This window comes from Camarhynchus parvulus, chromosome 9 (assembly GCF_901933205.1).
Source record: "Camarhynchus parvulus chromosome 9, STF_HiC, whole genome shotgun sequence".
Lineage (NCBI taxonomy): Eukaryota > Metazoa > Chordata > Aves > Passeriformes > Thraupidae > Camarhynchus > Camarhynchus parvulus.
The window spans coordinates 885,876-905,814 of record NC_044579.1 but is presented as its reverse complement, the minus strand read 5'-3'; the positions used below and the strand labels follow the sequence as shown (position 1 = coordinate 905,814).

The 19,939-nt window shown below is 49.6% G+C and overlaps 1 protein-coding gene across 1 annotated transcript in view; it reads left to right on the top strand.

Moving 5' to 3' along the window:
* Positions 1-19,939, top strand: part of PLCH1 (phospholipase C eta 1) — a 57,071-nt gene that overhangs the window by 19,034 nt on the left and 18,098 nt on the right. The window contains exons 3-8 of the mRNA XM_030954628.1: positions 12,566-12,712; positions 13,041-13,284; positions 14,506-14,635; positions 16,105-16,275; positions 18,149-18,242; positions 19,449-19,652. Of these exons, the coding sequence (XP_030810488.1) occupies positions 12,566-12,712; positions 13,041-13,284; positions 14,506-14,635; positions 16,105-16,275; positions 18,149-18,242; positions 19,449-19,652 (990 nt within the window). The remainder of the gene's footprint in view (positions 1-12,565; positions 12,713-13,040; positions 13,285-14,505; positions 14,636-16,104; positions 16,276-18,148; positions 18,243-19,448; positions 19,653-19,939) is intronic.

Genomic DNA, 19,939 nt, shown 5'->3' with positions numbered 1-19,939 from the left:
GCCATGAACGTGGTGGGCTGAGACCCAGAGCTGGGGTAATGCTGTGGCTGCCCCATTTCCCTTGCTCTGCCCGGCAATGGGTGACACTCCCTTCTCAGAGTGGGACTTGTGCCACCTCCTGCCATCCCCTCCTGACAGCGCTGTTAGAGCCACAGCTGAGCAGCCCAGAGATCCTGCAGTGGGTCTGGGCTCTTGTTTCACACTCCAGGGTGCTGGACATGGTCCATGGATACCCCACAGAGTGCTGAGCTCTGTCGTGGGGGCTGTGGGAAGGCTCTCTGTGCTACCAACAGCTAAGAAATAATGATTTCTCAGGAAGTAAAACATGTCAGCTCCACTTGGATTTTGTCTCCCATCCCACCGAAGTTCTGCGGGCATGTAGAACTATGAGGGGTGGGTTTTTTGAGTGGTTTTTATTTGTTTTCCTCCTCTGTCACGTTGTCTCTCATGTAACTTTTTCCTGGCCTGTGCTTGACAAATTCTGTCTCTTTTATTGCTGTCACAATGTTTAGGAATACAGCTGGGAATTCCTTTGGTGTACTGATGTAAATGTCACAGTGGAAGAGCCAGCTGAAGAGGGAAAGAATTAGAAAATGCAATAAATGAAAGATGTGAAGCATTGTATGTGGAGCTGACTTCATTCTTGCTGTGCTTTCCAGCCCTGTGAGCCCTTGGGCTCCGTTGTAAGGAAGTGCAATTTATGCAAGTCTGAACGCTTCTGCCCATTGTTCCACACTGCCTGTAACCCCCTGATTTCAGGAGCACGGGGTGCTTTAAACCAGCCCAGGGTTTCGCCAGGGGCACAGGGCTTTCTGTAGCTGCTGGCAGAGCTGGTGCTCAGCACCTCCCGGGACGTTCCTGCTCCTTGTTCCTTGCCCTGCTCGGGGATGCACAGCCGGACCCGAGTGCATTTGTGCCGCAGCTGGCCTGTCCCTGCAGGGTGGCTGTTCCTGGAGTTAGGGACAGTGGGACAGCGGCAGGAGGAGGGGCACAGAGCCAGAGCAAAGGCCCCAAAGGTGCTGGGGGCTTCTCCTCTCCGGCTGCAGATGCGGGGGGTTCTCTGGAGCGGGCTTGGATTTCCCCTCCCGCGTTCAGCCTGCGTCACTCCGCCGCTCCTGAGCCGGAGTGTGGTAATCCCTGCCCGCCCCGCTGCCCGCGGGAGTCCCGGCGCTTCCCGGGGCCGGCCACGCTCCGAGCCCGGAGCCCTTGCGGTGCCCGGAGCCCCTTGTGAGCCAGGAGCGCTGCGTGTCCGGGGCTCGGAGCCCTTTGTGAGCCCGGAGCGCTGCGTGTCCGGAGCCCCTTGTGAGCCCGGAGCGCTGCCGTGCCCGGAGTTCTTGCGGAGCCCGGAGCCCTTTGCGGAGCCCGGAGCCCTTTGCGGAGCCCGGAGCCCTTTGTGGAGCCCGGAGCGCTGCCGAGCCCGGAGCCCTTTGTGAGCCCGGAGCCCTTTGTGAGCCCGGAGCCCCTTGTGAGCCCGGAGCCCTTGCGGAGCCCGGAGCCCCTCGCGGAGCCCGGAGCCCCTCGCGGAGCCCGGAGCCCTTTGTGAGCCCGGAGCCCCTTGTGAGCCCGGAGCGCTGCCGTGCCCGGAGTTCTTGCGGAGCCCGGAGCCCTTTGCGGAGCCCGGAACCCCTTGTGGAGCCCGGAGCGCTGCCGTGCCCGGAGCCCTTTGCGGAGCCCGGAACCCCTTGTGGAGCCCGGAGCGCTGCCGTGCCCGGAGCCCTTTGTGAGCCCGGAGCCCCCTGTGAGCCCGGAGCCCCTTGTGAGCCCGGAGCCCCTCGCGGAGCCCGGAGCCCTTTGTGAGCCCGGAGCGCCGCGGCTCCCGGCGCTGTGTGCGGGGCCGCGGGAGCAGCGCCGCCCCGCAGCTGCAGCACGGGCAGATGCTGCCGGCTCCCGCGCAGCCTGCGCTCCTCCAGCGTGAGCGGAGTGACCTGCTCTCCCCTCTGGATTTGTGCTATGGATCACCGAGGTTTCCTGGCTCATCCTGAGGAGCAGTGCTCGGCTGTGCTTCCAAGGATTGCTTGGCTCTGAAGACATGAAGATCAAACTGAGCCTTTCCCGAAGGGGGAATTTCCATTCTGCTTGCCAATAATGCCCGAGTTACAAATTTAATGGCAGACCTTGAAGTATATAAAAATTTAAGTCCAGAAAAAGGTAAGGATGTTTGAGTTTGGAATTGCCATAGGATGAGCTCATAGTGTGTCTGGAAATGGTTATAGAAAAATCAGGTAACTTAACCCGTGGGTTTGGTAAATTGCAGTGTTGATGTGGACATTGTCGGTATAACAACTGTGTATCTATTCCTGAATGTTTAATAAGAAAACCTGGTGGGTTTGTATTGACTTGAAAGTCAAGTCAATTTCTCTATGAAAACATGTAGCTTGTGTTTGAGATACTGCTCTTTTGATGAGAACAAACTGCACTTCTGTGTTAGCCTAAATTATACAAATGTGTTTGCCTTGAATAAAAACATTCTTGACCTTTTCATCTGTTGGGAATTTTGCTGTGGCTTTCAGTGCAGAAGAGTTTGTTGGTTTTTTTTAGTAGCACTTATAAATAGTATAACACATTTGCAAGTGGTATGTAAAATTTGAATGAAAGCACAGGATAAAAGATGTCTTTCCAAGAATTGCAAGAGATGGCACAAAAAAGAAGACATCTTGAATAACTTTCTTCAGTATCTTGTAGTTTATAACATCTAATTTTTTTCAGTTTAAGTCAGTGCTGAATGGAAAGTGGCAGTTAGCTTAAGCCTCTAAGTGGATAGAGAGTGAATGCTGTAGAGAGAAGGAAAAATCATGGTAGACTAAAGTTAATTTTTATATTTTGCTCATTCTTAAGGATGTTGGATTATGTTTTTTTAAAGAAAACACTTAGAAAATACATTTAGCATAAGAGCTTTCTTGCTAGAATTGTGTGGTACAGAAGAAATTTTTGTGACAAGACTGTCTGTAATTTAAAATCAAACAAGCTAATCTGAAATAAAGCCATCAAAAGTCATGCATTATACTTTGAAATATCATCTTTCCTGTTATAAGATGTTAGAAAATTTCAGGGCAGTGTTGGCAGTTGATACTTTTTTCCCCTTTGTATCTGTCACGGTTGATTTTAATAGATATTTTTTATCTGCTGGAAGTCTCTGGGAATAGGCACAGCTATTGTATAAAAACCAGAGCCTATTTTAGGCAAAAGTGAGTTATTTGAGGATGGCCTGCGGGGAGGGCTGCCTGTGCTGGGGCTGCTGAGCTGTGGTGCCAGAGGCTGCTGGTGTTGGGTACCCAGAGCTCTCCATGGAGCTCTGGTGGCCGTGGCTAAAGGAGGGCAGGTGTTACTCCATCTGCCTTCCCAGGTGCTGCAGGTAATGGATATGGCCCCACTGAATAATTCACAGCAGCCAGCTCTCCTGGAGGGGCTGGAACAGGCCTGCAAGGAAAGCATCAGGTTCAAGTTTTGAATCTCATGGCCCTGTATGTGTGGGTAGGCACGTCCCACAGCAGAGAACTCGGCTGAGGGTGGAGTTCTGCTCCTGGTCATTCTGCAGTCCCTTCCTCACCCAGATGTGACAGCAAGGCCAAATTCCAGCTGGTCATCCTTGGCTGTGGCAGTGCCATCTCTGTGTGGGGAGGGCAGCCAGGCCTGTAGAGCAGTGAGTGGCTGTCCCTGCTGTCCCCGGCTGTCCTGGGGTGTCCCTGACACTGAGGTTTGAGGTGGAGTCATGGCTGGGCTCCCCCTGTAGCAAGGACAATGGCAGTGCCCTGTTTGATGTCCTTATTAGTGCTGCTTTGGGACTCCTGTGCCTGCAGCTGTCCAGGCAGCTGTCCAGGCACTGAGTGTAGGCTCTGGAATCCTGGAATGTAAGGGAATTAGCCTGGAACAGCAAACTGGTCTGAGTGGATATGGAAGGCACCAGTCTCCTGGGGAGAACTTGGCCATCCACAGGTTTCATTCCAGTAACAGCTTAAATTGTCTCACCATTAAATGCACTCACAAGAAGTTAGCACATGCACATGGCAGCTTTGGCAGGTGGAAAGCCTCCAGATGGTTTGGTGTATCCTGAGGAGGTTGCCCAGTGTTGCCCTGAGTGCTGCCTGACCCGAGTGTCACAGTGGGGCACCACAAAGAGTCCCTGCATGGCCCTGCTGAGGGTGCAGAGGGTGCTGGAGCTGGGTGCCGATGGCTCCTGGGGCAGTGTCTCACCAGCTCTGCAGAGGATGTGGCTGGCCAGGGAGTAACTGGGTTATGTGCTTGCTAACTGCTTAGTGTTCATGGTTTTGGTGCTTATGAATGGAATCTACTCATTTCAGTAAATCCACAGAACACTGACATGGTGTTAGGGGAAACGTTGTGGTCATTCATTTTTGTCATTTGCTGAAGAACTGCTGTCTTTCCAAAACCCTGGGGCATAGACGAGAGTTGTTGAGGTAACTCCTTCAGTGCTTAGCTGGAGCCTGAGCTGCCCCAGTGCCACACTGGGGGCAGTGGTGGCACACAGCAGCTTGGGGACACCAGGGGCTGCGAGCAGAACGTGCTGACAGAAACCTCCCAGCCCTGTCCAGCACTGAGCTTGCTGCAAGGGGTGTGTGTGTGCTGATTGTTCCTCTTTCCTCCAGCAGCTGATGCCTCAGGGAGCATGTGCTGCTCGTGTCTCCTTGCCTGACTGAAGGGGAGCTGTGAGGAGCCCAGGCTGGCTTTTCCCTGGCTGTAGGGCAGGGAGCTGGAGCTGTGCTGTGGCAGGTTATCAATGCAGCAGAGAGCGGGCTCACAGGTGTTCCCACGTTACCAACAGAAACATTGATCAGCCTGGAACTCAGATGCATAAAGCAGCATCATTTTCAGTAATAAAATCACTTTGGTGTTTGAGACTGTCAGTTCATTGTTTGCCCACAGATGAGTCACTGTCGGTGACTGGCACCGAGGTAATTTAAAATAGAATAGATAAACATGTTTCTTTAGCAAAGTGACTATTTCTGAGGAGGGTGAATAAATTAGTTCATATCATCTGTTGCACTGCAGTCTCCATTCATTACTTTTAAAGGTTAATTAACTTCACCTTCCATTCTGTTCTGCTTTTTCCCCTCTTCCTAGTCTCTAGCCGAGCCCCAGATGTGGCTTTGTTTGGTGGCCTGGAGGGAAGCAGTGCTCCTCCAGCCTGGCCCCAGGTGCTGGGGACTGGATCCCCCTCCAGCTGCTCCTGTGCCCTGCCATGAGGGCACTCCTCTCCCAGCCCGTGGTGCTGACAGGGCTGAGGTGCTGCCACACGTGGCTGTTTGCTGATCAGTCTGCAGACACCAGAGCTGACTGCTTGCACTGAGGCTGGCACAGTTCATCCTCTGCACGTCTCTGTGTGGGCACAGGAGCGAGCTCTAGGAAGGGCCTTTTGGTGGTGGGGGGTTTTTTCCCCTATTTTTTGTTAAATTGGTGAAGTTAAGTGGGAGGTGTGACATACAAAGGGCGGTGTGGTGAATGAGGACGCCTGCCCTAGCTCAGTGTATTGTGGTGGTAATTGTATTTGTTGCATCATACAACACAGGGAGGCTGAGAACAAGATCTAATTCAATGGTGTATGATCCTTATTTATGTATTTATTGATTTTTTAGAGGGCAGATATGGGATTCTGGCAGAGAAAGAGCTCGTGGCTCACTGTTCTCCACCTCTGCATCCAGAGGCACAGCTCCTGGGGTGCTCAGATGCTCTCTGCTCTCGGCTCTCTCTCCCTTCCAGGCAGGGAGGCCTCGAAGGAGGAGCCCCTGGCACTGCAGGGGTGGCTCAGCTGCAGTGAGGGAGGCATTGCCCTCCTGAGCAGAGATTCCCCAGCCTGGGGAGCCCTGGGGTTTCCTTTGGGGACATGGGCACAGACCTGGGGATGGTGCTGGTGCTCCATGCCATGGTCACACAGGGAGGGTCCTGAAAGCCGCCCTGGATCTGGCACAGTGACACCACACACCTGTGTGCTCCCCTTGGCAGGGGCAGCAGAAACTCTCCTCCTCCCTGTCTTCCCACCTCCTGCTTTTTCCACTTTCTGGAGTGTCATAATCGACTGCTGTGCCCTCCCTGCTGAGGGATCCTCGAGGAAGAAAGAGGATTAGGATGTGCAAACTTAACTGTGTTTGCTTAATAAATCTGTGCTCCTTGTTCACCCCATTGATGTGACAATGTGCCTTGGCGCTTGGCCATGGCTGTGCTTAAACGATTGTGCTTTTCAGTGTTGACAAAGGATTAATTCCACAGTCCTAATGGAAAACGGTACAGTCCTCAGCCATGCTGTGCTGCTGTGGCACCAGGGCTCTCACAGTGCCCAGCTCTGGTGGAGTTGTTTCTGAAGAAAGGATGAAACCTGGGCTAATTGCTTGAAGATAATAAGTGGAACTTTGCTGAGCTGGCAGAAGGAGGGCTCCTTGGGCAGGGCTGGAAAACATGCATTATTCATCGTGTCCAGCAGGGCAGCACAGCCCCTGTAAAAGAGGCAGTGGCCGGACATTTCTGCACTGCACAGTGCTCTGTGAAGTCTCAGTGAGGCAACAAAGCTTGTCATTAAGGACCATTCAGGCTCTTTTTGGATTATACTGTAGTGGCAAGCTTTTGTTTGTATCCTTCTGGTTCCTTTCTGATCTCTAAGAGCAGAAGAGGAGGGGGCCTCGGTCTGGGAAGGAGCTCTGGGTTCTCCCATGGCAAGAATAACTAAGGCTTGTCAGGGATCAGCTTGAAAAGGTGAAGAGCAGAGACCTTTCACTTGTAATGTGAAAATAAGATGAGTTATTGGTCGTCCTGGAAGCACTGAGCCCGCAGTGTCAATAGGGGAGGCTGAAAGAGCAGTTACTGTGAAATACACGTTACTCAGACATGACTTCTGGGAGCTGCTGCTCCCCGGTTTTTGCATTTGTTTTGGGTTTTTTTGAAAGAAAAAAAGAAACCACCAGACAGTTCCCAGACTTACAAAGAGCTGAAACATGCTGATAGATTTCGGCTGTGCTTGGGGTTGTTTCTCCATTCTGGATAGTGAATGGTTTTGCCCTTAAGCTTCACCCCTTTTTGTTTGCATGTTATTTAGTGACTTTACAAGCACAAGCTGCTTCCCAGAGTTAGTGATTTCCTTTGATTAGACACCATTCGGTTGTTTTGATTAGTCTCAACTTGTGTTTGGTTACTTGTGTTGATGCTCTGCCTCTCCAGGGCTGAGATGAATCGCCTGTGCCCTTTTCAGCCTCTGGTGTCTCTGCTGGTGCTGTGTGGCTTCCTCGAGGGTTTCTTGGGAAATGCAGAAATGTGAGAGATTGATTGTCCATCTCATGTCCATGGCCTTCCCAGGGATTACCATTAAACCCACTGTAAGAAGCTTAATATGAAATTCTGTGAGGCTGGAAGAGCTGCTGCAAAGCAAATTAAACTGGCATGAAACATGAGCTGTGGCTATTTAAACCAAACCCCAATCCTGCCTGGGCCCCTGGAGTGCCCCAGACCTGCATCTGCCCTCTGTGCCCCCCAGGCTCTTTGGCTGTTATGTAACCCCCCAACAATCAGCACCCTGATGGCATTAGTGCTGCTCTGTGGGATTTAGATGAAATGTGCTCTCTGGGAGGACCTGGCAGAAAATGGTGTTTAGTGGCATTACTGGAAGGGCAGACTTAGTGCTCAGGATGGGGGAATGATGCAGGACAGGGCACGAGGAGAGTGCAGAGAGCTGAGAACATTGCAGGGTTCTGGGGTTTGCTTTGGGCTTGGGTTGGATCCAGGGGATTTTCACTGCTGGGACAGCACAGTGCAGCTGTCTGTGGGCTCCAGTGCAGGCTGGGGGCTTTTTGGGAAGGACCTTTCAGATAATGAAATCCAACCATCAGCCCAGCACCACCACAGTGTTCAGCACTAAACTGGGTCCTCAGCAGCCACATCCACTCGTTTTTCACATGCTCCAGGGACAGTGACCCCACCACTGCCCTGGGCAGCTGTGCCAGGGCTTCACAGCCCTTCACAAAATACACAGAAGCCCCAAAATACTGAATGCAGGGGAGAAGAGCTGCTGCTGCAGTTAGAAAAGTAACTCCTGCATTTCATGGGTACCTTTTATCTCGTCAAGCTTAATGTTGGCTTAATGCAGTTGATGCCTATCATTCAGAAGCCCAGTTTATAGCCTCTTCCATAATTATACTTCTCAGTGTTTGGTAATGCTCTTTATACCTTATTTAATCTTTTTGTTTTGTCAGATGGCTGTAACAGTAAGTCCATAAAAGCAAGATGAGACCAGACCTTTTGTCATTTGGTTGCACTTTGAAATATTAATTTCTTAACATACAGAAAAATAAAAGAACTTTTTGTGGACAGCAATAAAAATTTGTTTTGATCTTTAAGTAAAATTATCTGTCTCACAAGAGGGGTGAGACAGATAATTCCTTTTGCTGTATACTCTTGGCAGTAGAGTTGTGCTGCTAATGCAAAGGTAATAGTGTTTTCTTGAATAACTAAACCCCAAAATATAGTAGCAAAGAATAGCCAGGATATTTAGTTAATTTCAGAGAACATGTTTTATGGAAGGGGGTGTTTGTTTCACTGCAGGGATGTGCCCTGTATAGCAAAATGCTCTTCTGGTTGCTGGGAAATGCTGCTCAGTGTAATGTCTTACTTCCCCAAATAATTTCCTTCTGGTATCGACTGCAGGGTCCTGCACACCCTGAAGTCCTTGTGGTGAGGCACAAGGGCAGGCAGAAGTGCTCTCACCAGTGTGACTGCTGGGATTAAATGAACTTTAAACCAGAGGAATTCCCAGCTCCTGGGATGCAGGGAACAGCCGTGGCTCCGAGCCATGGGGGTTTGTGGGGATCCTGGGGGCTGGTGCTGGGCCATCCCTGGGTATCAGAGGATAACCCGAGTGCATGGGGACGGAGGGTGGCACGAGGGGACGGAGGGTGGCGTGGGGATGGAGGGTGGCACGAGGGGACGGAGGGTGGCGTGGGGATGGAGGGTGGCACGAGGGGAGGAAGGTGGGACGAGGGGACAGAGGGTAGCATGGGGATGGAGGGTGGAACAAAGAGATGCAGGGTGGCACAGGGACGGAGGGTGGCACAGGGACAGAGGGAGGCACGGGCTGGTTTGGGGATTAGTGCCCTGGAGCGGCCGCAGCTGCCCGGCAGTGCCAGCTCAGTGGGCAGCCAGAGCAGCGTGGGCAGGGGCACCCACAGAGCTGCCGGGCACCCCGGCTCTCAGGGACATCCCAGGGCTCCATGGGATGCTCTGCTCCTGGCCTCAGAGGCCTGCCACGTGCTGGGCACCCCAGAGAGGGTCGAGCTGGCACAGACGGGTTTGTGTCTGGTTTACCCTCGGGTACAGAAGAGCTCCTCCCGTAAGGAGAGGTGTGTGTTAGGAGTGATTCTCGTGGCTGAGATAAATTAAAAAGTGCTATTTGAATTCAGGTCTGTATTGCTTTAAAGGGTTATTTTGGGAGGAAGAAAAGTAGACTGGTCTTTCATTATTAAATCCTGTTAAACTCCAGCATGTCTGTTGGGATGATTTTAGACTGTCAAGTTTGCATAACTCTGCAAACAGAAGTGAATGTAGTTTTCAGGGGTTTTTAATTTTAAATTAAAGCTTCAACTATCATAGAATCATGGAATGGTTCACCCAGTTCCAGCTCTCTGCCATGGGCAAGGATACCTTCTTTATACATTGCATAAGCATCATTTTTTATTTAAACTTCCAGATTAATTTTCTTTGATCTTGTAACATAAACTCCATTGTGTTCTAGTTTAATTTAATTCATTTTCAGACTTTGAGCAAAAAATGCACAGCTAGTCCTTGTGTTAGAAGAATATCTTTTAATGGGAATCATGTCTCGCTTCCCCAAATTTTAATCTATGTCTGCATTGAGGAGCTGCTTCATTTACTCTGTATTCCTGGTTTATCTACAGGATTAGATGTTTTTCTGGAACCAGCTTCCCTATTCCTTAGTGAAATCCTTCCTGAACTGCTCTTCTGGAGCTTTATTCTGCCCTGCACTGCTCAATACCTTCCCTGATTCAGATGCTAATGTGTGGTGTCTGGCAAGGGACCGGCATTAGCATACTGAGAATAGATTTGAAAAAGACCTTTTTTATTTGCGTGCTTATATTTTATAAATAGCCTGAAGGGGAGGATGGGGTGTTTTGTAAATGGTTTGCAGAGCTGAGATCCAGTGGGCTCATGATTGCTGTGGCATTTCCATTACCCCAGTCCCTTCTTGAAAGTGGAGCCTTTGTTATTAACACCTACACAGCAGGAATGATGCCATGAACTCTCTTACATGTTTACTATTCTTTAAATGTTTGCATTCTCATGGTACTTCCTTGGAATTGGGGAGGTGCAAGCAGCAAAGATGGCGCTCCCCGGGGCACTGGACCTGCTGCAGGTGGGGTTTGGGAGTGCAGGCTGTTGAGATATTGGGCAGGAACTGGGTTTCTTCCACTTTGTAAAGGAAAGTGTTTTAAAATCTATTCCCTGTGACCGAAGTGTGCCTGAAGCATGAATGTGACTGCGCCCATAACAATTCCAAATGTGATGTAGAAATGTTTAAGCAATTGAAATGGTGAAGAAGGAACTGGATTGCCTTTTATAGTTTTTGTTTTCCCCCACAGTTTTGTTGGCTGCAGTTACCTGACTGTGGCCCATCCTCTGCTTTTCTTGTATTGAATAAATGTGATCTTCTCCCTTCTGCCTTTTGCTGGCTGTCCTCAATGGCATCTCAGTGAAACCAGGCTTGGATTTTTTCTCTGACAACTGAGCTGGTGCTAATAGAGAGACTTATGTGAGAATTAGTTCTTTTTGTAAGACTTTCACCAGTCACTGCTAGCCTTAGGTGCAAAGAAGCAGATTTTCTGTGTTGAGTAGCTTGTTGCTAAACCTCTTAGTGAGCTAAAGCCCTGCTGGAGTGATCTCTCTGTTAGTGAAATCGGAGGTGCTGGTGGTGTGTGTGCCAGGCTGATGGAGCAGGGCACGTTTGTGTACCCACACTCAGAGGGGTGAGTACCCTCACTGCTGTGCTGCGACAAGTCGTGTTTGTCTTGGTAGGAATCCAAGGCAAACCTGACCTAAACTCAGTTCCACAGGGAAAGGCTGGCTCTGCCAAGAAAAGGCACTCCTGTGTGGATATACATAGGGAGTTTTAGAGACTATTTTTGCTTCAGTGCGTCTTTCTTCTCTCAGATTTGGGGTTTTCCATCCCTTGTGGTGTAAATGTTTGTCTTCCTGGTACTTTGTGCATCTTCAGATAGATCCAAGTTAATGCTGCCCCAGCCAACATGTGGATATGGTCTAACATCTCCTTCTGGCTTGATTTATGCCACATTTGTGGTTTATCTTAAAGCCCTTCCAAACTCACCTTCATTCAGTGTGTGCTGATCCAGGGGGTGCCATTATTTATGGACATAATAAAGGACACATTTATTGCACTCACGTGATGCTTTCAGAAGAATTTGGTTCTGTTCAGCTCAACCTCAGTCCCCTCCTTCCTCCAAGAAAGAGAACTCAGGAAAAAGACTCCTTCTGATGGGGTTTATTCCATGTGGGGTTTGCCTTGCCAGCTGCTGGTGAGTGAGGGAGCCAGGGGAGGTTATTCCAGTGCCAAGGGCTGTTCAGCGCTGGTTTGCTCAATGTTTAGATGCTGCTCTGACTGCCTGTGAGCGTGTCAGAGCTGTTGGGAGAATAAATAAATAAATCCCAGCTCTGGCAGAGGAGTGGGAGTGTGGGTTAGCCTGTGCTATGACACTGAGGAGCACTGGAGAGAGAAGTGCTGGAGAGAGGAAGGGTGATAAGAAATAAAGACAGACCCAGAGAGTTTATTTGGGAGCCAGCCAGAGTGTAAACAAATCACCCAGGGAGGTGAATTTGGAGTGATACCAAGTGAGGAGAGGCTGTGAATGGATAAAACCAGAAGGTAATTTAAGAGCATGGATATGTACTGAGATCAAGAGGAAATCTTATCTTGATCCTTGTGTTTGGAAGGCTGCAGGAGGGAGGATGGGAAATGGAAGAAATGGGTTTATTTTAGTCAAAACACAGAGGAGGAAAAAGCCTTATCATTCGGATGGGACGGGTGGATAAAAGGAAATCATCCCAGTGTGAGTTGTAAGGTCGGTGGCAGCATGGAGAGGGTGTGAATGTGTCTGTGCTATTCTGTGAGCAGCTCTGCCAGTGTCACAGCATGAGGGACAAACTCCAGGGCTACTGAGCCCAAAGGACTGCAGGGTTTGAATGAGGATCTCACCAGTCCAAGTACATGGAGTGCTGGGGTTTAAATTACAGCACTGTGTGCAGTAATAGAAAAAATGTAAATAAGATGAGCATGAAACAACTATAAAATGTTTTCCTTCAACACAGACGAAAGTTTTCTTTGCCTCCTTTGTTGTGAGGGTGTTCAGACAGATGAGCTGTTCCATTTTCCTGTGTGCAGAAGGTGGCAGTGAGGAAGGAATAGTCTCCCAGCACTGCCCACTTTCTGTCACTGGAGGCTCAGGTCAGAGCTGGGGTGTGCCTGGCAGCCATGGCATTAGCCATGGCATTAGTGGGCGAGGTGGCCGTTCAGCTGAATTTGTTCTGCTCTGCCTCACAGTTGAAAGATGCATGAGCGTGATGCAGTCTGGGACGCAGATGGTGAAGCTGAAGAGTGGAACCAAGGGGCTGGTCCGTCTCTTCTACCTGGACGAGCACAGGACCTGCATCCGATGGAGGCCCTCCCGGAAGAGCGAAAAGGCAAAAAGTAACCTCCTCATATTTCTTCTAATTTCTGGGGCAGTTCAGTATTAGAGTGGGACTTACAGAGCCACACAGGGGCTCGGGGGCTGATGGTGTCTGTCTCCTGTAGCCTCAGCCCTGTGATGTTCTGGGCAGAGCCTCCAGGGCAGCTGGCACTTGGCACAGCCATGGCAGGGAAACCTTCAGTCCCACAGGGCTTTGGGATGTGAAGATGTAATATTAATAAAGTTTAATATTAATCAGCCTCCAAGTCTGAATAACTCAGAATTGGGAGAAGCAGGAAGAGGCTGGCTGGCTGTCCCAGCATGGCCTTTGGTTCCCTTTCCCCCCAGTTGTCATCGACTCCATTTACAAAGTCAGCGAGGGCCGGCAGTCAGAGATCTTCCACCGCCACGCCGAGGGCAGCTTCGACCCCAGCTGCTGCTTCACCATTTACCATGGCAACCACCTGGAGAGCCTGGACCTGATCACGTCCAACCCCGAGGAGGCTCGCACCTGGATCACGGGGCTCAAGTACCTCCTGGCCGGGATCAGCGACGAGGACTCGCTGGCCAAGCGCCAGAGAACGCACGACCAGTATCCTTTGAGGGGCCAGCCCTCCTCCTGGGTCATGTCCCTGCCTTGGTTTCCAGGCACCTCAGCACAGCCTGTCCCTTCTCCTCCTATTGAGTGACCAAAGCCCTTCCACTGATTGCGATGGAAACCTGAGCAATGGGTTTGACATGGACACTTCTGTGTGTGATAAACCATGGGCTGTGCCTTGGGGACTGGATCAAACTGCATGGGAGTCAGGGGATAGGCTTGCATTTTGTAATGAATTCCTTTTTGAAGAGGAGAACCAGTTATTTCTAGTTATCTCAATACCTCAGTAACTCCTGGCCATCTCTGTTGCTCTTGTGTAAGTCAGATGCCTGTGCCTTCCCAGCCTCCATTGTTTGTCAGGAGCACAAATCCTTAAAGCTCTTAAATGTTTGTTGTAGCCCAGTAGCCAAAGTGAACCTCATGTTCTCTGAATATTTTCTTCATGTGCCTTTTTTTTCCCAATAGTTTTTTTTCACAACAGTGATGACTAAAATGTTATACGCAAAGAACACTCTTCCCCCAAAAACCAAACCCCAAGGCCATCTTAATTAAAATTGTAACCTGTCTGTTCTTCTGCCTCATGGAAATCTCCAGTGGTACTCCTGGAGAATATACATATTTCAGGTATTTTTAATTTATATCTGCCGTGTTTGATTCTGATTCACAGCAGGCACAGGTCCATTGGGGTAGTATTGCATGCTCTGTTGCACCTGTCCTCAGCTTGCTTTATTTAACCATGGCTTTTCTGAGCTGCTCCTGTCTGCTGTATCTTCTCTCCTGGTGAAACATCACTGCAAGTCCTGTTTGTTTTATCCAGTGTGGCAGCTGGGAGCCTGCACACAGAATGGCCCTGTCCCACTCCCAGCTACTGCAAGAACTTAGCAGGAGGTGCTGAGGGATATTTGTGCAAGGAGGGGGTGAAAGGTGCTGTTGGGAAGTGAAGCTCAGGTAGAATGAAGGGACAGGTGGAAGAAGATCCCAGAGTAAGCCCAGCAATATCTGAAACCTTTGGAGCACGTTCTCAGAGGAGGAACCAGCACCAGAAATGGGAGTGCAGAGGGGCTGGAGCTGTGAATAATTGCCATAAACCAGTTGTGGTTTTAAGCATTTGGCTGAGCTGTAGTAAGGGCTGGGGCAAAAGGGTTCTTTCCTGAGCTGCCCTGCCTCCTGTCCCTGGGGAGAGCCCCTGTGTGCCTGTCCTTGACACGCTGGCAGCTGGGTGAAGCAGACCTTCGAGGAGGCTGACAAGAACGGGGACGGGCTGCTGAACATCGAGGAGATCCACCAGCTGATGCACAAGCTGAACGTCAGCCTGCCCCGCAGGAAGGTCCGCCAGATGTTCCAGGTCTGTGCCTGGGCCACCAGCTAACATCCATTTCTGGCCATGTCCAGGGCAGGATCTGCAGCCTGGGGCCAAAACCACAGCACTCACAGGCTTTTCAAAGTCCTACCTTTTTGTAGGCATCAGAATGTTGTTTCAATGACATGAAGCACACAGAAAAGTAACCAATGTTACTCTTTCTGCTGCACTGTTGGTTTCAGCTCTGTGAACTGAACTGTTCAATGCTGGCATTGATGGACAATGAAGTTACTCTGTTGCCACTGAAATATTTTTTATGTCCTTTATGGAAAATTATTGAATAGAAACTGGCTTTATGCAAGTAATTAGGTTTTCTTTAACAACTTCCTCATATTTAGCCATTCAGATTTGATTGATTTAGAATCAATTTTTTACTTCTGTTGTCTGAAAACAGCTCCCATTTTCCACTAGTCCTTGTGTTTACTGTAGGAAAGGAAAGATAAGCCAAGGACATAATGGAGAGCAAAAAAGTAATCTTCACTTTTCTAAACCAATACCAGCTCAAAGCTGGTTTGCTGTAAAACATGGGAAAGTTGAAGAATCTTCTATTCTTCATAAATTCCCCACTAGAGATGCATCTTTGGAGTCTGGAGTTACTCCCAAAGACCTGGAAACTGGTGGGGTGGTGTTGCAGAGATTAGTTTGGGTTCTACTCGTTCCCACAGATTATAAATGTCATCTAAGATATGTAATAGATCTAAAATGATTTAAAACCCCATTCAGCACCATTTAGCTGAGAATTCCTCTCCTCTCAGCTGACTTGCTGTGATAGGAGTTTGCAGCTGCTTTCTGCATGGAGACCCACACAGTGCCTGCCAGCCATTCTCCAGAATGTATTCTTTGTTTTGAAAATCCAAAGCAATCCTCTTAGGCAGATGTTCACAGGAAAAAGCTTGTGTTAGTGTGTGCTAAGTACTGTTTTCTTCTCTTCCTACCTCTGAGGAGAAGCAGCAAATCAAGCCTGGAGATGCTGGGTGTATGTTTTGGTGGGGAGTCTCAGTTGTCCCCTCTGCAGAGTGCTGCTGGGACTGAGAGTGCTGCAGATTAAATAATGTGCATTGAAGACTCTGACATTGTCCTGAATGGTTTAAGATTGTTGTTGGGGAAGCCTTGTTATGCCTCTTGCTGTGTTTTAATCCAGGATAACTGCAGGGCGTACAGGAGGGCAAGAGATCAGAATAAAGCCCAGGGTGAGCCTCTTTCTGGGGGAAATAAATATGGAATTAAAGAAGGAAATTAGAGTTTCATGGGGAATCTGTGGCTTTAGTTTAGTAATTGTTTTCACCAAAAACCCCAGAGATGATGATATAATTTTTCCTGTTAGGATTTGTGTCTGAACAGTCTCGCAGACTAGAATTTACTACCTTTCTGTTGGTGTACACAAGTCCTGCTCTGTTTTATTCCCTGATTTCTCCTGTGCTGAGCATGTTTACCTGAGTGTCGTTACCTCTTAGGAGGCAGACACAGATGAGAACCAAGGAACCCTGAACTTTGAAGAATTCTCAGTGTTTTACAAGATGATGTCCTTGCGTCGAGATCTGTACCTGTTGCTCCTAAGCTACAGTGACAAGAAGGATCATCTCACTGCTGAGGAGCTGGCCCAGTTTCTGAGGGTGGAACAGAAGGTAGGGCAATATCTGCACCCATGTCTATGGCCATGCACTTACATTCAAGTTTAGGGAAAGGATTTTATGGAAAATATTAACTTGGGGCAGAGGACAAAGCACAGATGGGACAGAAGAGAGTTCTGAAGGTTTTACTGTTTTTTGAAATGCTTCTAGAAGGAGTCTGAGCTGCTTTGGATGATTTTTGAAGTGCCCAGGATAGTGGTGTGAGGGGGTGCTCAGGGACCTGGAGCGGGAAGAGGAGCACGTGGCAGAGGTGGGGGAGATGCCTTTGGGGTGCACAGGGGCATCAATGACCTGCTGATGCAGCAGAGCCCTGGAGCTGACTGTCAGGTCTGGCATTGTGCATCCTCTCAGCGCTCTGTGCCCTGCTGAGAGCCCTGTGTGGGCAGAGCTGTCTGGGGAGCTGCTCTGCTCAGCACTGCTCCAGCAGCAAACCACAGACAGTGAAAGCAGCAGCTCCTGCAGGTGAACCTCTTGGCTGGGCAGGCTGGAGGCACCTTGCAGCCCTGTGCCCCTTCCCAGTGCCCAGCACTGGGAGGTCAGGGAGATTCCTGAATGTTCCCAATGCCAGCAATGCCCTGGGGCAGGGCAGCATTGCCCCAAAAGCTGATTGTGCTCCCAGCCAGGAGGCAGCTCCCCAGTGCCCTCAGCACCCAAACAGCATCTTGGTTTTGCTGGTGTCTGGATGCTTGGAAATCTGTGGACAGTCTGTTCTGCTCCATCTGCTACTCATTTGGCAGGATATGAAACACTCTGCAGCCTGAGGACACAACAAAAGCGGGTTGGGGTTTTTGTTAGCTTGCTAAACTGGCTTCTTTTTTAGGAGAATCCCTGTTTAGGAGAGCAACCCATATTATTTTTAGTGGAGTACTCTAAAGTGTAACAAAAAATGAATGGCCAAAGTCATCAGCTCTCAAGCTACAATTAAAAAAGCACAAATGTGTGGACTTTTCCCCAGCATATGCTGCCTTGGACTAGATTAGACATTTCCATTCCTCAAGCACATGAGAACCCCACACTGGACCAGCAAGGAGCCATGGGGGATAATGGAAAAGTTAATTTGAGCCAGCTTGTACCAGAACAGGGCCTGCTCTGAGCAGTGTTTGCAATCAAACACCAGCCTGAGCAAGGATAATCAGTTGTTTTTTCTACTGAATTGTTCTTTTTTATTATCCTGTGTAATTCTTGAAGCGTCTCAGGATGGTTGGCTTAGCTGGGACAGTACAAACAGTGAACTGGATGATGGCACATGAAAGGTGCCCGAGGTTTGAGAACCAGTATTGTCTTCCTGTGATGTTGTTAGTGGAGAAATGAAATCCACCCAGTCCTCGTTCTCCCTTTGGTTCTCTGCAACTCAAGGCAGTGAGGAAAGATGAGATGGGAGCTATTCCTTTCCTTTAGTTCTGAAGGAAATATAAGTGAATACTTGTAAGTGCCCCACAAATCAGTTAGAACCTCAGCTGGGGCCTAGCTGAAGCTGTTGACAAAATTCCTATTTGTTTCAGAAAAGCTGCTGTTTTTCATTTCAGAATGTAATTATTTCTCTCCTAGCCTGTGTATTACAGTGAACTCCCTTGGAAGTAATGAAATCATAGGAGTGGAAAACGCATGAAAATGAAATCCAAGCCTGCCAAATCTTTTTGCATGTCTAAGAAGATTATATTAAAGAATATAATGTCATAGTTCTCATTTCAGCAGTATTGGCCAGTACAACTATTAAGGCTGCTAACCAGCTGGTTTTAATCTTGAGACCAAAATGACATAAGTTTTAATTGATGGCTACCTCTCACTCCTGTTTGTCTCCTCCAAGTTACGTAGATTTTCACATGCTGGTAAAAATGAGTGTACCTCTACTGCTGTTTTTGTGCAGATGAATAATGTGACACCAGAATATTGTCTGGACATCATACAGAAGTTTGAAGTGTCAGAAGAAAACAAGAAGCAAAATGTTCTTGGGATTGAAGGTAAAAGTTTTGTTTTCAGAGTGAGTTTTCTCTTGCCATGCTGCAGTGGAGTGGTGGAAGTGCTTTGATGGTGTTTTGGTGAGGCTTTTGCTGTGCCCTGGATCAGCAGTCGGGAGTGTGGGAGCGTTTTGTGAGTCAGGGGGGAGATGTGAGTAGGTGTGGTGAGGCAGCAGCTCTCGGCCATCCATCACAGCCATCCTCAGCAGCAGGGCTGGATGCCTGAGGCTGCGGGGATTTATTGCTCACTCTTACAGAGCTGTCCTGCACCATGCAGTTTATCTACAGCCTGCTCCCAGTGAGGTAATGAAAGCAAAGTGTTCATTCTGCCTGGGCTCTGGGGGTCTGGGGTCCTGCACAATCCATTCCTTTATGCTTCTGTGAAATAAAGTACAGATAGTTGCATTTTCATTGGGCTTTAATACCTGATTCCCTTTGCTTGTGAAAGCACTTGTAAATTGTATGTTTATTCAGAATCTAATTTAGTATCAGATCAGCCTCAGAGCTGGGATGAAATAGATTAAAAGCCATGTTGTGTTCCTTTGCCCAGAAGGAAGCTTCTGTAGAGCAGCATAATGTACGTGGTGATTTGGGGAGGGGGGAAGAAGGAATTTTCCTCCTCATGGTATTTAAATCCTGGGTATGGCCTCCCTTCAACAAGCTTCTGATGTGACCCAGGGCGCTGCACTCAAACTGAAAAAAGGAAAGTAAAACAAACAAGCTGTGACACTTAAACAATATTTCTGCAAGCATTCCTGCTTCTCTTAACCTACTGCTGCAGCTGCTTTTATCTCTGAGCTGCTTTCAGGGCTGGTATTGTTTGCACCATCCTTTGCAAATATTTTACATGTTTCATTCTTAAAGGAGGTATTTTTAAAACTTTCTCTGTACAGTGCTGCTCTATTTAGAGGGTTATAAATGAAGTACCATCTTCTTGAATAAACTTGCAGGGGAAAGAAAATTGTGAAGTGAAGATTATAGGTCAGCGCCTTGGCTGCTGATGCACGGCTCTGCTTTGGGCAGCTGCTGCCTTGTGTGCCCCCATCCGTGCTGAGGGCACTGCCATTCAGAGCACAGGAGTGCCACCAAGGAGCTCTGCTGAAGAAGGCATTTGTGTGAGCCAGGGTGGCCTCCCCTGTGCCCTGGAGTGCACGGCCACTGTCAGAGGCTCAGCTCTGGGCGCTCAGAGCGCTCTCCCTGTGCCCGCAGGCTTCACCAGCTTCATGCGCAGCCCGGCATGTGAGGTGTCCAACCCGCTGCACCGCCAGGTGCACCAGGACATGCAGCAGCCCCTGTGCCACTACTTCATCGCCTCGTCCCACAACACCTACCTGAGCGGGGACCAGCTGCTCTCCCAGTCACGCGCCGACATGTACGCGCGCGTGCTGCAGGCCGGCTGCCGCTGCGTCGAAGGTGGGCTGCATGGGGGCTGCAGGGGGCTGTAGGGGCTTGCAGATGGACTGGCTGCATGGGGCTGCGGGGGGCTGCGGGGGCTGCACAGGGGCTGGCTGCATGGGGCTGTAGGGAGTTGCAGATGGGCTGGCTGCATGGGGCTGCATGGGGGCTGTGGGGGGGCTGCATGGGGGCTGGCTGCACAGGGCTGCACGGGGGGCTGCAAGGGGGCTGGCTGCACGGGGCTGCATGGGGGCTGTGGGGGCTGCATGGGGGCTGGCTGCACAGGGGCTGCACAAGGGGCTGGC